This window comes from Mobula birostris, chromosome X (assembly GCF_030028105.1).
Source record: "Mobula birostris isolate sMobBir1 chromosome X, sMobBir1.hap1, whole genome shotgun sequence".
NCBI classification, from domain to species: Eukaryota; Metazoa; Chordata; class Chondrichthyes; order Myliobatiformes; family Myliobatidae; genus Mobula; species Mobula birostris.
Window position 1 is genome coordinate 77938738 of NC_092402.1, and position 22813 is coordinate 77961550.

A 22813-nucleotide genomic window follows, 5' to 3' on the forward strand; every position below is an offset into this window, starting at 1 on the left:
GTTTTTTCCTTAGTGCTCAAGTTTCCTCCCACATCACAATAATGTGCTGGCTGCTAAGTTAATTAGATTATGAGGACATGTCTTCTTTTATTGTCATTTAGTAATGCATGCATTAAGAAATGATACACTATTCCTCCGGTGTGATATCACAAAACACAGGACAGACCAAGACCGAAAAAACTAACAAAACCACATAATTATAACATATAGTTGCAACAGTGCAACAATACCATAACTTGATGAAGAACAGGCCATGGCACAGTAAAAAAGTTCAAAGTCTCTTCGAATGTCCCACATCTCATGCAGACGGGAGAAGGAAGAAAACTCTCCCTGCCTTGCCCAACCACAGTCCGACTCTGAGTCATCCGAAAACTTCGAGCTCTGATCAGCCCTCCAACACTGAGTACCGAGCACCATCTCTATCCGAATGATTCGACCTCAATCTCGGTCGCCAGCAGCAGGTAAAGCCAGGGATTTTGGGGCCTTCCCTCCAGAAGATTCTCGATCGCCCAGTAACAGTGGCAGCGAACCAGCGTTTCAGAAATTTCTCCAGATGTTCCTCTGTGCTTTCACGTCTGTCTCCATCAAATCAGAATTGTCCACGGCCCCTATTTAACGGATATGATATCATTTTCACTGGAGAGCTGCGCGCACGCTATCTTCTCCTCCCGCCTTATTCGTACTAAAAGTGGATGGTGCGAAAAACAGGTATGAATTTTTGAGGAAAAGAGGTAAGGGAATATCCTGAGAGAAAATATAAGAGTTTTCAGAATCTCCACTCCCAGCAGGCAACACCTTTCTGAAGCTGCAGACGTTGAGCATGGATGTCCACATTCTACATCCAGGGACCCAATGATTGAGAATCTGGCCAGGAGCACAACCTCCAGAAGTTATTTCAAGTGCAAACTTAAGGACATCATGTTGAAAAAAAATGATGGAAATGAGATTTAAGATACTGGTATTAAAATTACAGACTTGGTTTATGATCATTTTACAGAGGAATTAAAATATCACCAGCTTAAACCAGGATTTGAGGCAAATAGTCTACATTGCAAATCAGTTCAATATTAAACATTTAAACTTAAAGTGTAACCTTACCTGGCATGCAATAAATTAATTTTGATATCCTCTTGTTCTGTTAAGAACACTTACATTTGCTGCTTCATTGCTCTGAAGAAATTGTTCCCAAAAATTAACTCTGGTATATCTCAATGACAGTTCAAGGATTCAGATATTGTAGACAGGATAACAAACTAAAGGTGTGATAACAGAGGGTATTTGAGACCGCAAATATTGCAAATGTAACCTGGGTGTAATCAATTACCACTGTCTGTTTAGATGGTTAGTGTCCCTAACAGTAAATCAGCAGGAACCAGCCAGCATTCTACTTTGCTCTGCCAAGCGAAAAGCAATTCTGGGAGCATAACGAGGGACAAAGGAAGTCGCATCAAACACAGCTTCCCATGACAATGTTATAAATTAGGTAATGAGGAACAATGTACAAAGACAAAGGTACTTCCCTCTATCTGTGGGTGTTCACTAGATGATCAGAAATGAGCTTTAATAAACCAATGTCTGACCCACTGGCAAGGAGGCAATTCAAAACCAGCACTAATCTGTGGCCTACCAAAAAGAACGAAGCTATAATTATTTGAAGCTCTCTGAATTATTTACCTTGCACTGCTTTTCATGGCTTTTGTTTTCTTAACTGTGCAGAGGAACAGAGCGATCGTGGAATCCATGTAGGATGGAGATGGCTAATACCAGAGGGCGTATTTTTAAGGTCACCGGAGGAAAGTACAGGAGGATGTCTGAGGTAGTTTTTTTTTTAAACACGGAGTGGTGGATGCATGAAACATGCCGTCAGGGATGGTGGTAAAGGCAGATATATCAGGCACATTTAAGACACTTTGAGATCGGCACATGGATGAAATAGAGGGCTATGAAGGAGGGAAGGGTTAGATTGATCTTAGAATACGTTAAAGGGTCAGCACAACCTCGTGGGCCAAAGAGCCTGTATTGTGCTGTACTGTTCTTTTGATAAATTCTACCTATTGTTGCCCTGCACATCTTAAAATTCCCCAACTTTATTCTGCCGCCTGAGACTCACTTTTTTTCTATCAAAAATATCACCAAATCAGCTGTGACCTGCAAACTTAACCATTTTTTCCCTGTATCCATAACTAAATTGTAAACATATATTAAAAAAAAACAAGAATCTTTGCACCAATCCTTGTGGTACACAAGAGATCAAAGTGTTCCAACCCAAAAACAATATGAACTTGTTTACAATATAGTGGGGTGGAGTTGTTGAGATTCTAATCTCTTGCAAAAGTGCTAGCTTGCAGACAAGTCAGCAGCATTCCTTCTCAAAAAGTAATATATGGATGACTAGTCTGTGCCTCTACCTGCATCCTTGCAACCCACTAAAGTATTGCAGTAAATAAGCTTCAATGAGCAAAGTATACTGGATTTAAGATAAAGATGACTGCATTCAAAGAACAAAGATGCCAGTGTAGAAAATAGTTCTAGATTTCTTGATCACCATTGATATGGAATGGTTTGTCCGTTACCATTTTGGAAATTTGCTATTAAAGGCAATGGAACCAATTTTCAGAAGTTGAATACATTTATGCTTCTAAACTACATAGTTAGCTCATGTAAACACGAGGAATTCTGCAGATGCTGGAAATTCAAGCAACATACATCAAAGTTGCTGGTGAACGCAGCAGGCCAGGCAGCACCTCTAGGAAGAGGTACAGTCGACGTTTCGGGCCGAGACCCTTCGTCAGGACTCACTGAAAGAAGAGCTAGTAAGAGATTTGAAAGTGGGAGGGGGAGGGGGAGATCCAAATTGATAGGAGAAGACAGGAGGGGGAGGGATGGAGCCAAGAGCTGGACGGGTTGGCAAAAGGGATATGAGAGGATCATGGGACAGGAGGCCCAGGGAGAAGGAAAAGGGGGAGGGAGGAAAAACCCAGAGGATGGGCAAGGGGTATAGTGAGAGGGACAGAGGGAGAAAAAGGAGAGAGAGAGAGAAAGAATGTGTGTTTATGAATAAAGAACAGATAGGGTACGAGGAGGAGGTGGGGCATTAGCGGAAGTTAGAGAAGTCAACTATAAAGATGAAGCCACACTCAGGTTGGAGGAAGAACACCTTATATTCCGTCTGGGTAGCCTCCAACCTGATGGCATGAACATTGACTTCTCTAACTTCTGCTAATGCCCCACCTCCCCCTCGTACCCCATCCGTTATTTATTCATATACACACATTCTTTCTCTCTCTCTCCTTTTTCTCCCTTTGTCCCTCTAACTATACCCCTTGCCCATCCTCTGGGTTCCCCCCCTCCCATCTTTCTCCCTGGGCCTCCTGTCCCATGATCCTCTCATATCCCTTTTGCCAATCACCTGTCCAGCTCTTGGCTCCATCCCTCCCCCTCCTGTCTTCTCCTATCATTTTGGATCTCCCCTTCCCCCTCCCACTTTCAAATCTCTTACTAGGTCTTCCTTCAGTTAGTCCTGATGAAGGGTCTCGGCCCGAAACGTCGACTGTACCTCTTCCAAGAGATGCTGCCTGGCCTGCTGCATTCACCAGCAACTTTGATGTGTGTTGCTTGGTTCGCTCATGTAGCTGAGTAACAATTTCAATCACACTGGATCCTAAGCTGCCACGGGTTATTTTAATAGCTAATAAATCACAATCTGATCCCAGAAATTGTTTAATTGAACAAGATGACAGCACACTGCATCCAACATTTATAATCCAATTACTTCTCTTTAATCAGTCTGTGCAATAGACATGAGTGATTCACAATCCTTAAAATCAATATACTTAGAACCTTCAGGTCCAATAAGTCAGGAAATTAATCGTTAATATGGAGCTTCCTCTCTAACAAAAGGATGGCAACTTAATTTCAGATTTTAAGCATACAATGTTTCCTCTTGCCCAAACTGTGCCCGTTATTAACAAACAATTTTCTCTGGCGCTTCTCTTTCTATTTGTCAATGAAGAATGTGATTTTTAAAATTCAAACCAAATAAGGTTGCACTTCTTTGACGTTAGAATGAAATATCCAACAATGAAATTTTTGAATGCTTCAGTGAGAGTTTTTAGACAAATTCTGTTCCATTAATAATTTCCTGCACTATATCTAAGCTTATTAATCCCTAGGTGGATGTGAAAGACCTTATCTTGCTATTTCAATGGAGAACCCTTTCAAAACCAGTCTAGTTTTTAGCCCTCAACTATCATGAAGGGTTATCTTTTTGCTATATTTTCTTAGGGAGGCCATCGACACAGAGGATGATCTACCTTTACTCCAACTTGAGGAATGGAAGATTACTGCATACAAATTATTTTAACGCCAGATGGCATTTGTATACTAGCTAAGATGCAGACTTTACAGATCAAGGCTTTCATTCACTGGCAAGGAAATCTAAGGTAATTTGCAGTTCAGACTTTATGAACTGATTTAGTCCACATACATATGTATGTAGACATGGATGTGTGCGCACACATACTTCCTTGTCCCACCCACACCGGCATTGCATCCTTGCTTCAGTGCCTCAATCCTCCACCCCTCAGGATCACTATCTATCAGGATCACTATCTATGCCCATCATGGCTTCACTCAGTATTTCCCTTCTTTGCGGGCTCTTACTCACTTCACTGACCTTTGTCAAAGAGTTCCCCTGATTTTCCTCTAAGTATTCTGCAACATTTCAGCTGCCAACTACTCACTCTCACCAAAGTCTAAATGTAGAATCTCTGAGCTTATTCCAGAAGATCTCAGGTGATCATTTTGCTGTCCACCTGGTTATCCTGATGTTGGTAGATTGCGGTCTCCCTGTGATCTGGGGGAGGGCTATTGGAGATGGAGATAGATAGATTCATCCTGCAAGATGGGAGCATCTCATACACAGTTTTCAGACATAGGGTGATCTATCTCTAGCACTATACTTAAACTTGGAGAACCTGTATCTCTATACCACCTAGCATTGTGGGATTACCTTCACTGCACAGATAGCAATATTTAAAAATGAACACCACAATCTAAAGGATAATTAAGAATGAACAATAAATTCAACAATCATTTACCACCGGAATCTAATCAGTAAATCCTTTTAAATTCCCTTCAAGTTCTTCATCAGACAGAATAACAAATATTTCACCACCTGACATGTCATCTTAGCAGATCAAGACATTAAATGCTGGGGTACATGATAAATTTTCCTTGGTTTGTAATCAGTCTAAAATGAAGTCTCTTAAAAATCGTGTAATTAGAGAAAACACCCAATTCCAGTGAATAAATTGACAAACACTAAAATACTTCTTTTAAAAAGTTGTTAAATATGCAGAAATTGGTGTAAAATGAACTGCAGTTTAATACCATAGCTGATAAACCCATTCAGTTGATCTCACAGTCAATTAAAAGATAATTGAGATTTTAGCGTGCTATTTCCTGACAGCAATTTCATTTAAAAAAGATTTACATCTCCCTTGCTTTTGACAGAGCAATGTAACACTAACATGATCGAAGAACATTTTGTACTTTGAACCTTAGACTGAGAAATATTGCTCCTTCTCAGCTGGAATGTATTTCTTCCTCTCTACCTATTTGTTAAATATCAATACCTTTGGGGAATTCTGGTAATGGTCATTATTGTACAAACCCCATTTCCAGAAAAGTTGGGATATTTTCCAAAATGCAATAAAAACAAAAATCTGTGATATGTTAATTCACATGAACCTTTATTTAACCGACCAAAGCACAAGGAAAAGATTTTCAATAGTTTTACTCACCAACTTAATTGTATTTTCTAAACATATACAAATTTAGAATTTGATGGCTGCAACACACTCAACAAAACTTGGGACAGAGGCATGTTTACCATTGTGTTACATCACCTTTCCTTTTAATAACACTTTTCAATCGTTTTGGAACTGAGGATACTAATTGTAGTAGATTTGCAATTGGAAATTTTGTCCATTCTTGCTTGATGTAAGACTTCAGCTGCTCAACAGTCCGTGGTCTCTGTTGTCTGATTCTCCTCTTCATGATGCACCATACATTTTCAATAGGAGATAGATCTGGACTGGCAGCAGGCCAGTCAAGCACACGCACTCTGTGTCTACAAAGCCATGCTGTTGTAGCCCATGCAGAATATGGTCTGGCATTGTCCTGCTGAAATAAGCATGGACGTCCCGGGAAGAGACGTCGCCTTGATGGCAACATATGTCTCTCTAAAATCCTAATATACGCCTCAGAGTCAATGTTACCTTCACATACATGCAACTCACCCATGCCGTGGGCACTGATGCATCCCCATACCATCACAGATGCTGGCTTTTGCACCTTTCACTGATAACAATCTGGATGGTCATTTTCATCTTTGGCATGGAGAACTCAATGCCCGTTTTTTCCGAAAACTAGCTGAAATGTGGACTCATCTGACCACAGCACACGGTTCCACAGTCTTTCGGTCCATCTGAGATGAGCTTGGGCCCAGAGAACTCGCCGGCATTTCTGCATAGAGTTGATGTATGGCTTCCTCCTTGCGTAATACAGTTTCAAGTTGTATTTCTGGATGCAGCGACGGACTGTGTTGAGTGACAATGGTTTTCCGAAGTACTCCCGAGCCCAGGTGGCTATAATTGTCACAGTAGCATGACGGTTTCTTAGGCAGTGCCGCCTGAGAGCTCGAAGATCACGCGCATTCAACAGTGGTTTCCGACCTTGCCCTTTACGCACTGAGATGTCTCTGAATTCTCTGAATCTTTTCACAATATTATGTACTGTAGATGCTGAAAGACCTAAATTCTCTACAATCTTGCATTGAGAAATGTTCCCTTTGAACTGACTAACAATTCTCTCACGAATTTTGGCACAAAGGGGTGAGCCACGACCCATCCTTGCTTGCAAAGTCTGAGCTTTTGATGGACACTACTTTTATACCCAGTCATGATACCTCACCTGCTACCAATTAGCCTGCTTAATGTGGAGTCTTCCAAACCAGTGTTACTTGAATATTCTGTGCACTTTTCAATCTTATTTTAACTCTGTCCCAACTTTTGTAAAACTATTGAAAATCTTTTCTTTGTACTTTTGTCAGTTAAATAAATGTTCACGTGAGTTAACGTATCACAGATTTTTGTTTTTATTGCATTTTGGAAAATATCCCAATTTTTCTGGAAATGGGGTTTGTAGTTGAGTGTTGGGGATGGGCTTGTTGGTTATGAGCTCAAGCTGAAACAGAAAAAAGCAGGTATATCAAGGCCTCGGATTAGAACAGAGTACATTTTCTCTCGATTCACTGGCATCCATTATAACCAAACACACAAGTGATACAGCAACATAACTTTGATTTGATTTTAAATTAACACACTTGGTACTCATATTGTGTAGGATCATCCAAGCTTCAGCTGATGTCAATACCATTTATGGTGAATTGAGGTTTAATTCAAAGGAAGCAAATTTTGTTCATTTTGAAACAGAGGTAATAAAATCAAAGACTAATGGTAAGATAATTTCACCTCAATGTTGCTTTCTAAATTCTTATGCTGTCAGAAAACTGAGATAAAATTGAAATATTGATGTTTATGATTTACTTACTTTTGATTCCAAGTTTTCTACTAATGCAATCATGGAGTTCTTAAACAAGGTGGCAGCAGTTAAAGGACGTTTTGTCACTTCTGTAATACTGAGTTTTCCCTCCGGCCACATGTTCTTCAGTACAGGGTTAGAGCTGGTTACATAGATAGTTATAGTTATTCAATCAGATGTTAGAAACACACCAGTGAGACAATAATCACAATCAGAGTGCAGCAAGCACTTAAAAGGCTTGAATGTTCAGATTACTTCAAACAATTTACAACAACACACAATAAAAATCGTTCATGTATTTCAAAATCTATACAAGGAATATATTGTATCTAATACATGAATTTTACTTTATCTAAACCATTAACTGAACTGCATCGAATCAATTGCGAGAACGTGGCAAGTGCACATGAAACCCATTGATTGCGCGGTAAATTGACTGGGCCTCCTACTTGCGGGAGCCACTTTTTTTTTGCGTGGGCTTTCAAGAGAGCATGCTTCTCATCTCGGCAGGCCTGGTTTGTTGCGCTCATCATGTACCATGGCTAACATGACTTAGTAAAAATGTTAAATCCTACTATTCCATTGTCCTTTGTGTTCTGCGTGTACGTAACAGTTAGTGACAAGGGTGGGGCCAAAACAAGAATGGTTGTTCTACTCTAAGCACTCAATCCATTTTGGCAAAACCGACCCTTGGAACCTGGCTGCAATGGAAGGCAACCTTCCTGGACCAGAATGAACTTCTACCAATTTTAACACCAGTGGCAAAGCTGAAGGAAGTAATGAAACTCAAGCTGCTCCACATGCACTTGGGAGAACTTGGGCAGAAATATTTCGATGCTCTGAACAAACCTCTACAGAATAAATCTGAACTGATGGGGGACCCTGGGAAGTGACAGAGGAGTCCTATGTTGATGAAGCCAGCATCCCAGCAGATGAATCAATGGACAGTTCAGTAAGAGAAGAGGAGATTCAAAGCCTCTGTCCTCAACATCAGCTAATCGGGAAGCCAGAGAGAGAGAAGCTGCCCCCCCTGTAACGTTTATTTCCTTCTCTGCAGTTCCCATTGGTAGTCAGCAGAGGTGAACTGTATCAGATTGCTTGCGAGAATATGACAAGTGCAGCTGATCGATTGCATGGTGAATTGATTGGGCCTCCTATGCGTAGGAAGCACTCTCTTTTTTGCGCAGGCTTTCAAGTGTGCATATTCTTCATCTTGGCAGGCCCGGTTCATTACTCCCGCACTACAAGTTGCCCAGTATGTACAGTGGCTAACATGACTCAGTAAAAGCATTTAATCCTACTACTTAGTTGACATTCTTGCTCCATGCAAGTGTGACATTAACTATGCACTAAATATCACCCCTTCACCAACACTATCAGAATCTACTCTGCATATCTGCAACAACCTCTCAACTTCCCTTCGCCAACCAGATGAACAAATATTTCAATACCTAATATATTCACTACTTTTTTCCTCTCTTTGCAGTACTTATTTTAATTAAATTCAAAAAATAAATATATACTTCTGACTGTAATTCAGTTTATTATGTATTGTAATGCATTGCTGCTGGATAACAAATTTCATGACATACGCCAGTGTTATTAAACCTGATTCTGATGCCACCTTAGCAGAACAAAATATCATTTGCTGGAGTGCATGATACATTTTCTTTGGGGGAGGGAAATAAAATTTTGGTTAAACATATAATCATTTTGAAAATGAACTTACTTCCATTATGGTCAAACTATAGGAAAGATTTTAGAAATAAAGATAAAACAATGAATTTAAATTTTGTTCCAAATTTGTTCCATCTATAGACTTACTTTAATTATTATGACTTGGTGTCAAAATTGTTAAGCCTAATTTCTTGCCAGGATAGCTGACAGTACTTGGGGTACATTTTGGAAGCTTGAATTGTTAATGAAAACTTGAGAATTAAGAGCAAGATTTGACCGTTCAGTGCCTCAAACCTGCCCTGCCATTTATTCAGATCATTAACTATAAATCTCTACCTTCAATTCAGATTCATCTATTTATCGCATGTATATTGAAACATATAATGAAATGCATTATTTGCGTTAACAACCTACACACTCTGGCACCAACATACCATGCCCACCATGTTTGCAGGATGCACAAGCAAAAACAACAAAATAACAAGAGCAAGACAAACCCTACTCCTCCCTACCACCCACTCACCCATTTGCACACACAGGCAGTCCTCTAACCCCAGCACTCACAGACATTGGACTTTTGACTTCTCCCTGGACTCACAGACCCATGGCTCTGGACATCAGGCATCAATGACCGAACATCCGATTGAACTTTGGGTTTCAATTTTTGGTATCAACCCCAGAAATTGTCAATGACAACTGATAAAGATCATTCATGAGGACTCCAAACTTCAGGCTCTCCATTGACCAAGGTCCCAAACACTAGGCCTCAATCTTGGCAATTTGCATACCTAGGGGGTCACTGGTCCATATACCTCCTGTCCACAGAGAACTCCAATCCCAGAACCCATTGATGACTCATTGACCTCGTTGGGGGTGGCACCAGCCATTATCCTTGCAGGTCTGCCAGCAAACATTCAACTACAGATGTCCTTTGTCACACACAGAGCAGATATTTAAACTTCAGCCTGACCTCCAACTCTCCCACATCCCTGTTCCACAACACTAACCTGACCCCAAGTCTGAGCCATGACTTCGATGGAGGTCGCAGCTCAGCACATGAAACTTTCTACCTTAGTCTTAAAAATATTCAGTTATTTCTACTGCCTTTGCCAAAAATGCATGACCCTCTCAGAGAAAATCATTTCATCTCATCTCTCCTGGAATGGGCATTGGCTGATCATCTCAATAAGCTGTGCACACACATCACCCCTCTCTCATCAGCCTGATAAACATACTGTATATAATGGAAATATAGTTCTATATTCTCTGTTCAATATGCATGCAGTCATATTCATGACTTAAATGGTAGTAAAGTAGAAGCAAACCTCATTGCAACATTACATGCATGGAATATGTTAGAGAAACCGATGTACAGAGAAATGAGCCATGACTTGCTCCCATTAAAGTATTGTACTAGGATAAGTAAAAGATGAGAGATTTAGGTTTTTAACCAAACTACAAATATGTACTGTTATACAGAGGAAACAAAATGGTTAATTCATACAAAACTAAGACATTCTTAAAGAGCAACAATGAGTCAATCATCCAGCTCTGAAAAAGAAAGATATCCCTGCTCCAGAATAAAATGCACATGACAGACACAAGAGCAAGGTAACTTTAAGTAGATCTCAAAGTACCAGTAGAATTTCAATTTTATTTTGGTTTTCATTGCAGGTGTTTATCAGCTATTAAAACTGTTGGATAAAATCTAATCACAAACTAGAGAAAATCTGCAGATGCTGGAAACGGAAGCAATACACACTAAATGCTGAAGGAACTCAGCAAGCCAGGCAGAATCTAGAGAAAAGAGTAAACAGTTGACGTTTCGTGTGAAACCCTTCGGCAGGGCTGGAGGAAAAAAGCTGAGGAGTATATTTAAAAGGTGGGGGGGGAGGGGAAAGAGAAACACAAGGTGCTAGGTGAAACCTGAAGGGGGAGGGCATGAAGTAAAGAGCTGGGAAGTAAATTGGTAAAAGAGACAGAAGGGCATGGAAGAAAGAAAGGAAGCGGAGCACCAGAGGGAGGCAATGGGCGGGTAAGGATATAAGGTGAGAGAGGAAAAGGGGGTTGGGAAATGGTGAAGGAGAAGGATTGGGGGACATTACTGTGAGTTCAAGAAATCGATGTTCCTGCCGTCAGGTTGGAGGCTACCCAAAAACAATACAAGGTGTTGTTCCTCCAATCTAAGTGTGGCTTCATCAGGACAGTGGAGGCGGCCATGGATAGGTGCTTGGCAACGCGGCCTCCCAATCTATGTCAGGTCTCACCAATATACAGGAGGCCACACTGGGAGCACCGGAAATTTAGGTCACTTCTGGTAATTTATGGAAACCAAGTAATCAACTTTTAGTGACAATAATAGCTGCATGATCAAAGTCACCCATTGCCATCCATTGAATGAACTGGGTCTGCCCAGCCTAACCTCCATATCCATTGGTTACCTAGGCACATAATAGTCATTCACCCTATCTATAACCCACATAATTTTGTACAACTCCATGACAACTTCCCTCAATCTCTTACATTCTAGGGAATAAAATCCTAACCTATTCAATCTTTCCCTATAACTCAGGTCCTCAAGGCCTGGCAACATCCTTGTAAATTTTCTCTGCACTCTTTCATTCTTATTTACATCTTCCCTGTAGGTAGGTGACCAAAATTGGACACAATACTCCAAATTAGGTCTCACCAATATCTTATACAATTTCAACATAACATCTCAACTTATGTACTCAATACATTGATTTAGGAGGCCAATGTGCCAAAAGCTTTCTTGACAACCACTTTCAAGGAATTAAGGATCTGTACTCCCGAATCCTCTATTCTACTGCACTCTTCAGTGCACTTCCACTCACTGTGTAAAACCTACCCTGATTGGTCCTCCCAGTGCAACACCCCACACTTGTCTGCATTAAATTCCATATGTCATTTTTCATCCCATATCACCAGCTGGTCCAGATCCCACTGCAAGTTTTGATAGTCTTCCTCACTGCCTACTACACCCCCAAACTTGATATCACCCACAAATTTGCTGATCCAGTTTCCTACATCATCACCCAGATCATTGATATAGATGATAAACAACAACAGACCCGATCTCTGTAGCACACTACTAGTTAAAGGCCTCCAATCAGAGAAGCAACCATCTACAATCACTCGCTGGCTTCTTCCACGAAACCAATGTCTTATCCATTTTACCATCTCATGATGAATACCAAGCAAATAAACCTTTTGACAACCTCCCATGCAGAACCTTGTCAAAGGTCTTGCTAAAGACCGTGTAGACAACATCCGGTGTCTTGACTTCACCCACTTTCCTGGTAATTTCCTCAAATTACTAAGATTAGTTAGACACAACTTACCATGCAAAAAGCCATGTTAACCATCCCTTGTATAACCTTTCCCACTTCTGAAAGGTTCATTGGTCCATAATTTTCTGTTTTTTTTTAAAGAGCCTTTCTTAAACAACGGCACAACATTAGCCATCCTCACATCCTCTAACACCTTACCTATGGCTAAGGATGCTTGAAATACCTGTTAAGGCCCCTAGAGTTCCTGCACTAGTCTCCCACAAGGTCCGAGGGAACACACCGTCATGCCCTGGGGATTTATCCACCCAAATTTACTTCAAGACAGCAAACATCTCCTCCTCTGCTAACTGTATAGGGTCCATGACCTCACTGCTGCTTTGCCTCACTTCGATAGACTCTGTGTCCATCTCCTGAGTAAATACCAATGCCAGAAGTCCACTTAGGATCCCTTCCATCACTTTCAGCTCTAGTCTGATCGCCGAGAGAACCAGTTTTATCCCTTGCTGCGGAAGCGCATAGGATTCTTATCTTGTCTACTAGAGCAACCTCTGTCTTCTTTTTAGCCCTTCTGATTTCCTTCTTAAGTGTTCTATTGGATTTCTTACACTCAAGTATCTCATTTGCTCTCGTCTGCTTATACCTGCTATGCATCTCCTCCTTTTTCTTAACCAAGGCCTCTATATCTCTTGAAAATGAAGGTTACCTGAACCTGTCCCAACTCATACTTGCCAGATCCTTTCTGATATGATTAAAACTGCCCTTTCTCCAACTTAGAATCTCAATCTGAGGACCAGATCTATACTTTTCTATATTTACTCTGAAACTAATGGCATTATGATCACCCAACTCAAACTTCTGTCACCTGCCCCAACTCATTCCCTAATAGCAGAAACAGTTTCGCTCTATCTAGTTGGGGCTTCTATGTACTGATTAAGAAAACTTTCCTGAACACGTTTGACAAACTCTTTGCCAACCAGTCCTCTTACATTATTTGAGTCCCAGTCAATATGTGGAAATTTAAAGTCACCTATCACAACCTTATGTTTCTTACAACAATCTGTGATCTCTCTGTAAATTTGATCCTCTAAATACAGTTGTAATATAGCCCCATTAACATGGTCATACTTTTCTTATTCCTCAGTTCCACCCATAACACTTCACAAGTCAAGTTCTCCAGTCTGTCCTGACTGAACATTGCCATAACTTTTTCCCTGACTAGCAATGTCACCCCTTACCATTTAATCCCTCCCGCTCTATCATCCCTAAAACAATGGAACCCTGGAACATTGAGCTGCCAGTCCTGCCCTTCCTGCCATCAAGTCTCACTAATGGCTACAGTATCATAATTCCGCATGCTGATCCATAACCTGAGCTCATCTGGCTTTCGTACAATGCTCCTTGCATTGAAATAGTAGCTCAAATTTAGTCCCATCATGCTTGACCTTTTGATTCCTAACTTTGTATGTAGACTTAACAACTTTCCTCTCTACCACCACTCCACGACCTGCTCTGGCACTGCTTCCCATCTCCCGACAACTCTAATTTATCCCTTCACCTCCTCCTTCGTATCATCCAAAAATGGATTGGAGAATTCTATTTTCACATGCTCAAGCAAATACAACTGGTCAGTAGCTCAAGCATGTATTTTGAGAGACATTGTCTTAATGCAAAGTGTCTGAATGTTGTTTTTGTAACAAATTGGGAACAGTTCTAATGTTTTTTTTAGAAGTTCCAATACCACCCCCCCCCAACAGGTTTTATCAGTTAACAGGTGAAAAATTCATGCACTTATTCCTATTATAATCCAGATACATGTGTTTATTAATATTTAATTTCTGTGGATTAAATAATTCCATATTCCTTTATGATACAAAATAGGGTCATTTGGCCATCAACTTCAGATCATTGTGATATGTAATGTATTTATGTGACCATTACATACAATCAATTCCAAGCCTACATTCACAGATGAAAAGAAAGAGTATTTCTGATGAAAACCTTTGGATTCAGTCAATGTTATATTACGTTATTTAGCCTGGGCAAGTGTGAGATCCAAGTGGAAAGCTGTTGAACAATTGATGGCAAATCAAATTCAAACCTCTGTTTGTGAATAGGCAATATTGAGCAGAACCTACGTTATTTCATTTGAAGATCACCAAATTATTTTCACTGCATTACCTGTTGTACATTAGCCGTTTGAAATCTTGGAAAAGAGTGTCCTTGTTTTTGTCAATGAAGCCAACAACTGAGTATCTTTATGGAGAGAATAAAAAAAGGCTTGACATAAATGCAAAAATTTAAATGAAATAGATCATCTTAGACCATCAAAACTGCACCACAGTACTTAAGATCTTTACCCATCAGCAACAGGAAGCTGCAGTTATCCTGAGGTACTTCAGAGAGGTACTTCAATCATAAGCCACATCGAGTCAAAAATAACATGATACATTAATGCAGGAGACCCCAATTTCCACACCTTTCACTCAAATCGTGAAAAAATTGGAAGATAGCTAGATAGTTGTATGAGCAAATGTAAAATATACAAGGCAGCATTTCTGTACTCTACATAACCAAGAACATTTTTCCACAGTAGCAAACAGAAATTCTTTAGAATAGTCTATCTTAATTACTGTTGCAAAATTTATATATTCACAGTAGAACATTTTAATAGATACGAACAAATGTATCTCGATATAACTGATGAAAGCTTAATCACGTTTTTCCAATGAGCATCATAGATGTGAAATGTTTGGTGGTACAGGATGAAGAGGAGAATTTCAGAGCTTAGCTCTTATTTATATTCAATTAATCATTTTTCAGGACTCGGACATTGGGGCCAAGGTCAGCACTTATTGCACAGTGCTCACTGCTCTCAAGGCGAGTCTTCTTCAAATGCTACAATTCCTTTGAATATATTCCTGCAGTACTGTTGGATAGGCAGCTCCAGATGTAGACCCAATGATAATGCCAGATATAAAAAAAAAATTTCTAACACTTGATAATATGCACCTTTGAGGTGTGTAAGTGGTGGTACTTCCACACAGTGAAATCCTTCCCCTTTCTGGTTAGAAACATAGAAAAACATACAGCACAATACAAACCCTTCGGCCCACAAAGCTGTGCCGAACAGGTCTTCACCCATAGCCCTCTATTTTTCTAAGCTCCACGTATCCATCCAGGAGTCTCTTAAAAGACCCTATCGTTTCCGCCTCCACCACCGTCGCCAGCAGCCCATTCCACGCACTCACCACTTTCTGCATAAAAAAACTTACCCCTGACATCTCCTCTGTACCTGGTTATGAAGATTGTGGGCTTGGGCACTGTTCTGGGAGTAACCTAGGCAAGTAATGGCACGCTACCTTGCAGATGGTGCACAATGCAACCGCTGTCTGCCAATGGTGAGAGAATGAACGCTCAGGGTTATGGATGTGCATTAATCGAGCAAAGTGCTTTATCCAACATATGCTAAGCTTCTTGAGTTTTGGGGGCTCTACCCATTCAGGAGATTGGAGAACAATGATGACCCATGTCTCATAAGCAATGGAAAGACTTGAGCCTCAAACTAGTTATTCACCAGGTGATACCAGCTTCTGATCGACTCTTGCAGTTCTGGTATTTATGACAAATTTATTTGGGTGAATTGTCAGGCTGAATTTCTGTTCATTGGTGAACCTAGATAGTGGAGAACTCAGCAATATATTCCCACTGAATGTCAAAGCTTCAGCTGTCTATTGTTAGAGATGGTTGTTGCCAGGTACTTCTGGTAAATACATTTCCTCCTTTCTAGCCATTGCCTGAATTTTGGCAATGTCTTGTTATGTGCATGTTCAGAAAAGTTGCAATCAGAATTAAATATGGTGCAATTAACAGGAAGTATTCTAATTTCTCTCCTTATGATGGGGAAAAATGAACATTCATGAAGCAGCTGAAGAATAGTAGCCCTAGGACAATGGCCCAAGGAGCTTTTGCAGTTACATCCTGGGTCTAAGGTAACTGATCTCTCACAATCAGAAACATCTTCCTTTGTGTGAGACACAAAAGACCATTATCACTAATATGCAGCAAATAAATAAACTGCTAGAGTAATTCAGCAGGACAAGCCACATCAGTGGAAGCAAAGGGATAAGCTTATGTTTTGGGTTGAGATCCTGCATCAAGACAATTGCACGGTTTCCACAGGAAACAAACTAATGCTTTGCCCGCACTTGATGTTACTTGACACAGTTCCACCACTAGTTTGCATTTTTCTCCTTTGTGTGAAGTGCAAGTCCAACCAGTTGAGTATTTCTTCCCTTGATTTTAATTTTCCTTTTTACATCAAGGATAAATCTCTCTTACTTTCCATCAACAATACACCTCAATGATCGATATGGAGAAGTCTGGATTCGAGTAGTAGTCATAATAAAGTCCAAACTAGCCACACAGAGAAGGTTATAGGTGAACCCTACTTAACATCTTCCATCAATTTGCAGTGAATAGGCTCAATAAGATGTCATTGTTGATAATGGGACATACTTACACAATTCTCAACAGTGTCCAACATATCCTAGTTGTAAATGGTACTGGAACAACTTGTTAAAGTCACAATTAGTTTGAAAAAGCACAGATCTTCAGTAATATAGCTTAAACTTGAGTGGTAGTAGACTATGGCCCTGAGCAGTAGAGTGGCTAATGAGAATTCAAAGGTTTCTGTAGCCAATCAGAGCAAATTTAATATTCATAAGAACATAAGAAATCGGAGCAGGAGTAGGCCATCTGGCCCGTCGAGCCTGCTCTGCCATTCAATAAGATCACGGCTGGTCTGGCCATGGACTCATCTCCACCTGCCTGCCTTTTCCCCCATAACCCTTAATTCCCCTACTATGCAAAAATCTATCCAACCTGGTCTTAAATACATCTGTTGAGTTAGCCTCCAGTGCTTCAACGGGCAGAGAATTCTACAGAATCACCACTCTTTGGGAAAAGCAGTTCTTCCTCATCTCCATCCTAGATCTACTCCCCAGAATCTGGAGGCAATGAATCTTAGTTCTATTCTTGCCTACTAGTAACAACAACTTTCCTGCCTCCATCTTATCTATCCCTCTCATAATTTTATACGTTTCTATAAGATCTCCTCTCATTCTTCTGAATTCCAGTGAGTACAGTCCCAGGCAGTGCCATGTGTGTCGAGCTGCGGCTCCTTAGGGACGGGTTAGGGAACTGGAGATGCAGCTTGATGACCTTCATCTGGTCAGGAAAAGTGAGGAAGCGATAAAGAGGAGCAAAAGGCAAGTAGTCACACCGGGGCCTCAGGAGACAGATTAATGGGTAACAGTCAGGAGATGGAAGGGCAAAAGTCAGATACTAAAGAGTACCCCTGTGGCTGTCCCCTTAAACAATAACTACTCTTGTTTGAGTACTGTTGGGGGGGGGGGGGGAGGAGAGAGGGGACGACCTACCTGGGAGAAGCAACAGTGGCCGCACCTCTGGCACAGCCTGGCCCTGTGGCTCAGTAGGGGAGGGGAAAGAAGAGGATGGCAGCAGTGACGGGGGACTCTATAGACGGGGTCAGACAGGCGATTCTGTGGACGCAGGAAAGAAACATGGATGGTAGTTTGCCTCCCAGGTGCCAGGATCTGGGATGTTTCTGATTGCATCCATGATATCCTGAAGTGGGAAGGTGAACAGCCAAATGTTGTGGTACATATTGGTACCAATGACATAGCAGGAAAAGGGAGGAGGTCCTGAAAACAGACTACAGGGAGTTATGAAGGGAGTTGAGAAGCAAGACCTCGTGATTATTGATTGTGCCATGCGACAGTGCGTATAGGAATAGAGTGAGATGGAGGATAAATGCATGGCTGAGGAATTGGAGCAGGGGGAAGGGATTCAGATTTCTGGATTATTGGGAAGTCTTTTGGGGCAGGTGTGACCTGTACAAAAAGGACGGGTTGCACTTGAATCTGAGGGGTCCAATATCCTGGCAGGGAGATTTGCTACAGCTTTTGGGGAGAGTTTAAACTAAAATCGTTGAAGAGACGGAGGAAGGGGCAGTTGGCTCACAAATCGAGAAAGTTTGTAGACAGTGTGAGAGGAAGGATAGGCAGGTGATAAAGAAAGGATACGCTCAGACTGATGGTTTGAGATGTCTATTTTAATGCAAGGAGTATCATAAACAAAGCGGATGAGCTTATAGCATGGATCAGATGTTGTGGCCATTACAGAGACTTGGATGGCTCAGGGGCAGGAATGGTTACGAAGAGTGCTAGGCTTTAGATGTTTCAGAAAGGACATGGAGGGAGGCAAAAAGGTGGGAGCATGGCACTGCTTATCAGAGATAGTATCACAGCTGCAGGAAAGGAGGAAGTCACGGAGGGATTGTCTACTGAGTTTCTGGGTAGAAGTTAGGACCAGGAAGGGGCCAATAACTCTACTGGGTGTTTTTATATAGACCACCCAATAGTAACAGGGACATCGAGGAGCAGATAGGGAGACAGATTCTGGAAAAATGCAGTAATAACAGGGTTGTTGTGGTGGGAGATGTTAATTTCCCCAATATTGATTGGCATCTCCCTCGAGCAAGGGGTTTAGATGGGGTGGGGTTTGTTAGGTGTGTTCAGAAAGGTTTCCTGAAACAATTTGTAGATAAGCCTATAAGAGGAGAGGCTGTACTTGATCTGGTATTGGGAAATGCACCTGGTCAGGTGTCAGGTCTCTCAGTGGGAGAGCATTTTGGAGATAGTGATCACAATTCTATCTCCCAGAGCATAGCATTGGAGAGGGATAGGAACAGACAAGTTAGGAAAGCGTTTAATTGGAGTAAGGGGAAATGTGAGGCTATCAGGCAGGAATTTGGAAGCATAAATTAGGAACTGATGTTCTCAGGGAAGTGTACAGTGGAAATGTGGCAAATGTTCAGGGGATATTTGCAAGGCGTTCTGCATAAGTATGTTCCAATGAGACAGGGAAAGGATGGTAGGGTACAGGAACCATGGTGTACAAAGGCAATTGAAAATCTAGTCAAGAAGAAAAGCTGATGAAAGGTACAAAAAACTAGGTAATGATAGAGATCTAGGAGATTATAAGGCTAGCAGGAAGGAGCATAAGAATGAAATTAGGAGAGCCAGAAGGGGTCATGAGAAGGCCTGGGTGAGCAGGATTAAGGAAAACCCCAAGGCATTCTACAACTGTGTGAAGAGCAAGAGGATAAGATGCAAGAGAATAGGACCAATCAAGTGTGACAGTGGAAAAGTGTGTTTGGAAACGGAGGAGATAGCAGAGGTACTTAATGAATACTTTGCTTCAGTATTCACTACGGAAGAGGATCTTGGCGATTGTAGGAATGACGTACAGCGGACTGAAAAGCTTGAGCATATAGACATGAAGAGGATGTGCTGGAGCCTTTGTAAAGCATCAAGTTGGAAAAATCACCTGGACCGGACGAGATGTACCCCAGGCTACTGTGGGAGGCGAGGGAGAGGTTCCAGAGGACTGGAGGGTTGCAGATGTTGTTCCTTTATTCAAGAAAGGGAGTAGAGATAGCCCAGGAAATTATAGACCAGCGAGTCTTATTTCAGCGGTTGGTAAGTTGATGGAGAAGATCCTGAGAGGCAGGATTTATGATCATTTGGAGAGGCATAACATGATTAGTAATAGTCAGCATGGCTTTGTCAAAAGCAGGTCATTCTTTACTAGCCTGATTGAATTTTTGGGGGATGTGACAAAACACATGGATGAAGGTAGAGCAGTAGACGTAGTATATATGGATTTCAGCAAGGCATTTGATAAGGTACCTCATGTAAGACCTACTGAGAAAGTAAGGAGGCATGGAATCCAAGGGGACATTGCTTTGTGTATCCAGAATTGGCTTGCCCACAGAAGGCAAAGAGTGGCTGTAGATGGGTCATATTCTGCATGGAGGTTGGTGACCAATGGTGTGCCTCAGGGATCTGTTCTGGGACCCGTTCTGGGACCCCATCTCTTCATGATTTTTATAGATAACCTGGATGAGGAAGAGGAGGGAGGGGTTAGTAAATTTGCTGATGACACAAAAGCTGGGAGTGTTGTGGATAGTTTGGAGGGTTGTCAGAAGTTACAGCGGGACATTGATAGGATGCAAGACTGGGCTGAGAAGTGGCAGATGGAGTTTAACTCAGATTAGTGTGAGCTAGTTCATTTTGGTAGGTCAAATATGATGGCAGAATATAGTATTAATGGTAAGACTCTTGGCATTGTGAAGAATCAGCAGGATCTTGGGGTCCGAGTCCATAGGATACTCAAAGCTATTGCGCAGGTTGACTGTGTGGTTAAAAAGGCATATGGGGCATTGGCCTTTATCAACCATGGTATTGAATTCAAGAGCTGAGAGGTAATGTTACAGCTATATATGACCCTAGTCAGACCCCACTTGGAGTACTGTGCTCAGTTCTGGTCACCTCACTACAGGAAGGATGTGAAAACTATAGAAAGCGTGCAGAGGAGATTTACAAGGATGTTGCCTGGATTGGGGAGCATGCCTTATGAAAACAGGTTGAGTGAACTTGGTCTTTTCTCCTTGGAGCGACAGAGGATGAGAGGTAACCTGATAGAGGTGTATAAGATGATGAGAGGCATTGATTGCGTGGATAGTCAGAGGCTTTTTCCCAGGGCTGAAATGGGTAACACGAGAGGGCACAGTTTTAAAGTGCTTGGAAGTAGGTACAGAGAGGATGTCAGGGGTAAGTTTTTTATTTACACAGAGAGTGGTGAGTGCGTGGAATGGGCTGCCGGCGACTGTGATGGAAGCGGGTACAAAAGGGTCTTTTAAGACAGGGGTTCCCCAACCTTTTGTGCACCGCAGACCGGCCGACCTGGGGGGGGGGGGGGGGGGGGGAGATGTTCAAGTAGGGTTAAACTCACCTCAACATGTCTTTTACAGTTAGGGTTGCCAACTTTCTCACTCCCAAATAAGGGACAAAAGTAGCAGTCAACTCCCGGGACACTTTACCCCAGGAAAGACTACCATGACCATGAAAGCCTTGCGCGGGCACCTGTGTGCGCATACGCGTGTGTGCTGATTTTTTTCCCCCGCAAATTGGTTTTGCCTTCATCTTCCTGACTATACCGTACATACGTTATTTCTACTTTATATAGGCTGTGTACTTATCATGTCATTCCTGCTTTTACTCTATGTTAGTGTTATTTATTTTCGGTTTTATGTGTTATTTGGTATGATTTGTTCGGTTATTTTTTGGATCTGGGAATGCTCAAAAATTTTTCCCATATGAATTAATGGTAATTGCTTCTTCGCTCTACGCCACTTCAGCACGAAAGGTTTCATAGGAACGCTCTACCTTAGCAGGGGAAATATGGGACAAACCAATTTAGCCCAATAAACAGGATGTCCCGGCAAATACGGGACAGTTGGCAACCCTATGTTCAAGTTCAACAGTGCGTGACAGGGAATGAGGAAAGATGCAGCTGACTCATATCGTTTCCTCACGGTCCGGTAGCACATGCTTTGCGGCCCGATACCAGTGGTTGGGGACTGCTGTTTTAAGAGACTCCTGGATAGGTACATGGAGCTTAGAAAAATAGAGGGCTATGGGTAAACCTAGGTAATTTCTACAGTAAGTACATGTTCGGCACAGCATTGAGGGCCGAAGGGCCTGTATTGTACTGTAGGTTTTCTATGCTTCTAATCTCTCCTCATAGTTTAACCCCCCTCATCTCTGGAATCAACCTGGTAAACCTCCTCAGCACTGTATATCCTTCCTCAAGTAAGGAGACTAGAACTGCATGCAGTACTCCAGGTGTGACCTCACCAGTACCCTATACAGTTGCAGCATAACATCCCTGCTCTTAAATTCAATCCTTCTAGCAATGAAGGCCAACATTCATTTTGCCTTCTTGATCACCTGCTGCACCTGCAAACCAAACTTCTGTGATTCATGCACAAACACTCCTAAGTCGCTCTGCACAACAGCATGCTGCAATTTTTTTACTATTCAAATAATTTTTCCTTCCAAAGTGGATGACTTCACAATTACCAACATTGTACTCCATCTGCCAGACCCTTGCCCATTCACTTATCCTGTCTGTATCTCTCTGCAGACTCTCCATATCTTCTGCACAATTTGCTTTTCCACTCAATTTCGTCTCATCAGCAAACTTCGATACCCTACGGTCAGTCCCCTCTTCCAGATCGTTAATGTATACCGTGAACAGTTGCGAGCCCATCACCGACCCGTGACAAATCCCTC

The 22813-nt window shown here is 41.7% G+C and overlaps 1 protein-coding gene across 4 annotated transcripts in view; it reads right to left on the reverse strand.

Moving 5' to 3' along the window:
• The window catches only part of LOC140191461 (unconventional myosin-Id), a 591692-nt gene that overhangs the window by 363221 nt on the left and 205658 nt on the right, over window positions 1-22813 (reverse strand). For 3 of the 4 annotated variants that reach the window (XM_072248894.1, XM_072248896.1, XM_072248897.1), the window contains exons 13-14: window positions 14772-14846; window positions 7615-7747 (exon numbers count right to left, since the gene is read on the reverse strand). In XM_072248894.1, coding sequence (XP_072104995.1) covers window positions 7615-7747; window positions 14772-14846 — 208 coding nt within the window. The remainder of the gene's footprint in view (window positions 1-7614; window positions 7748-14771; window positions 14847-22813) is intronic. The other variant, XM_072248895.1, reaches the window with a different exon arrangement.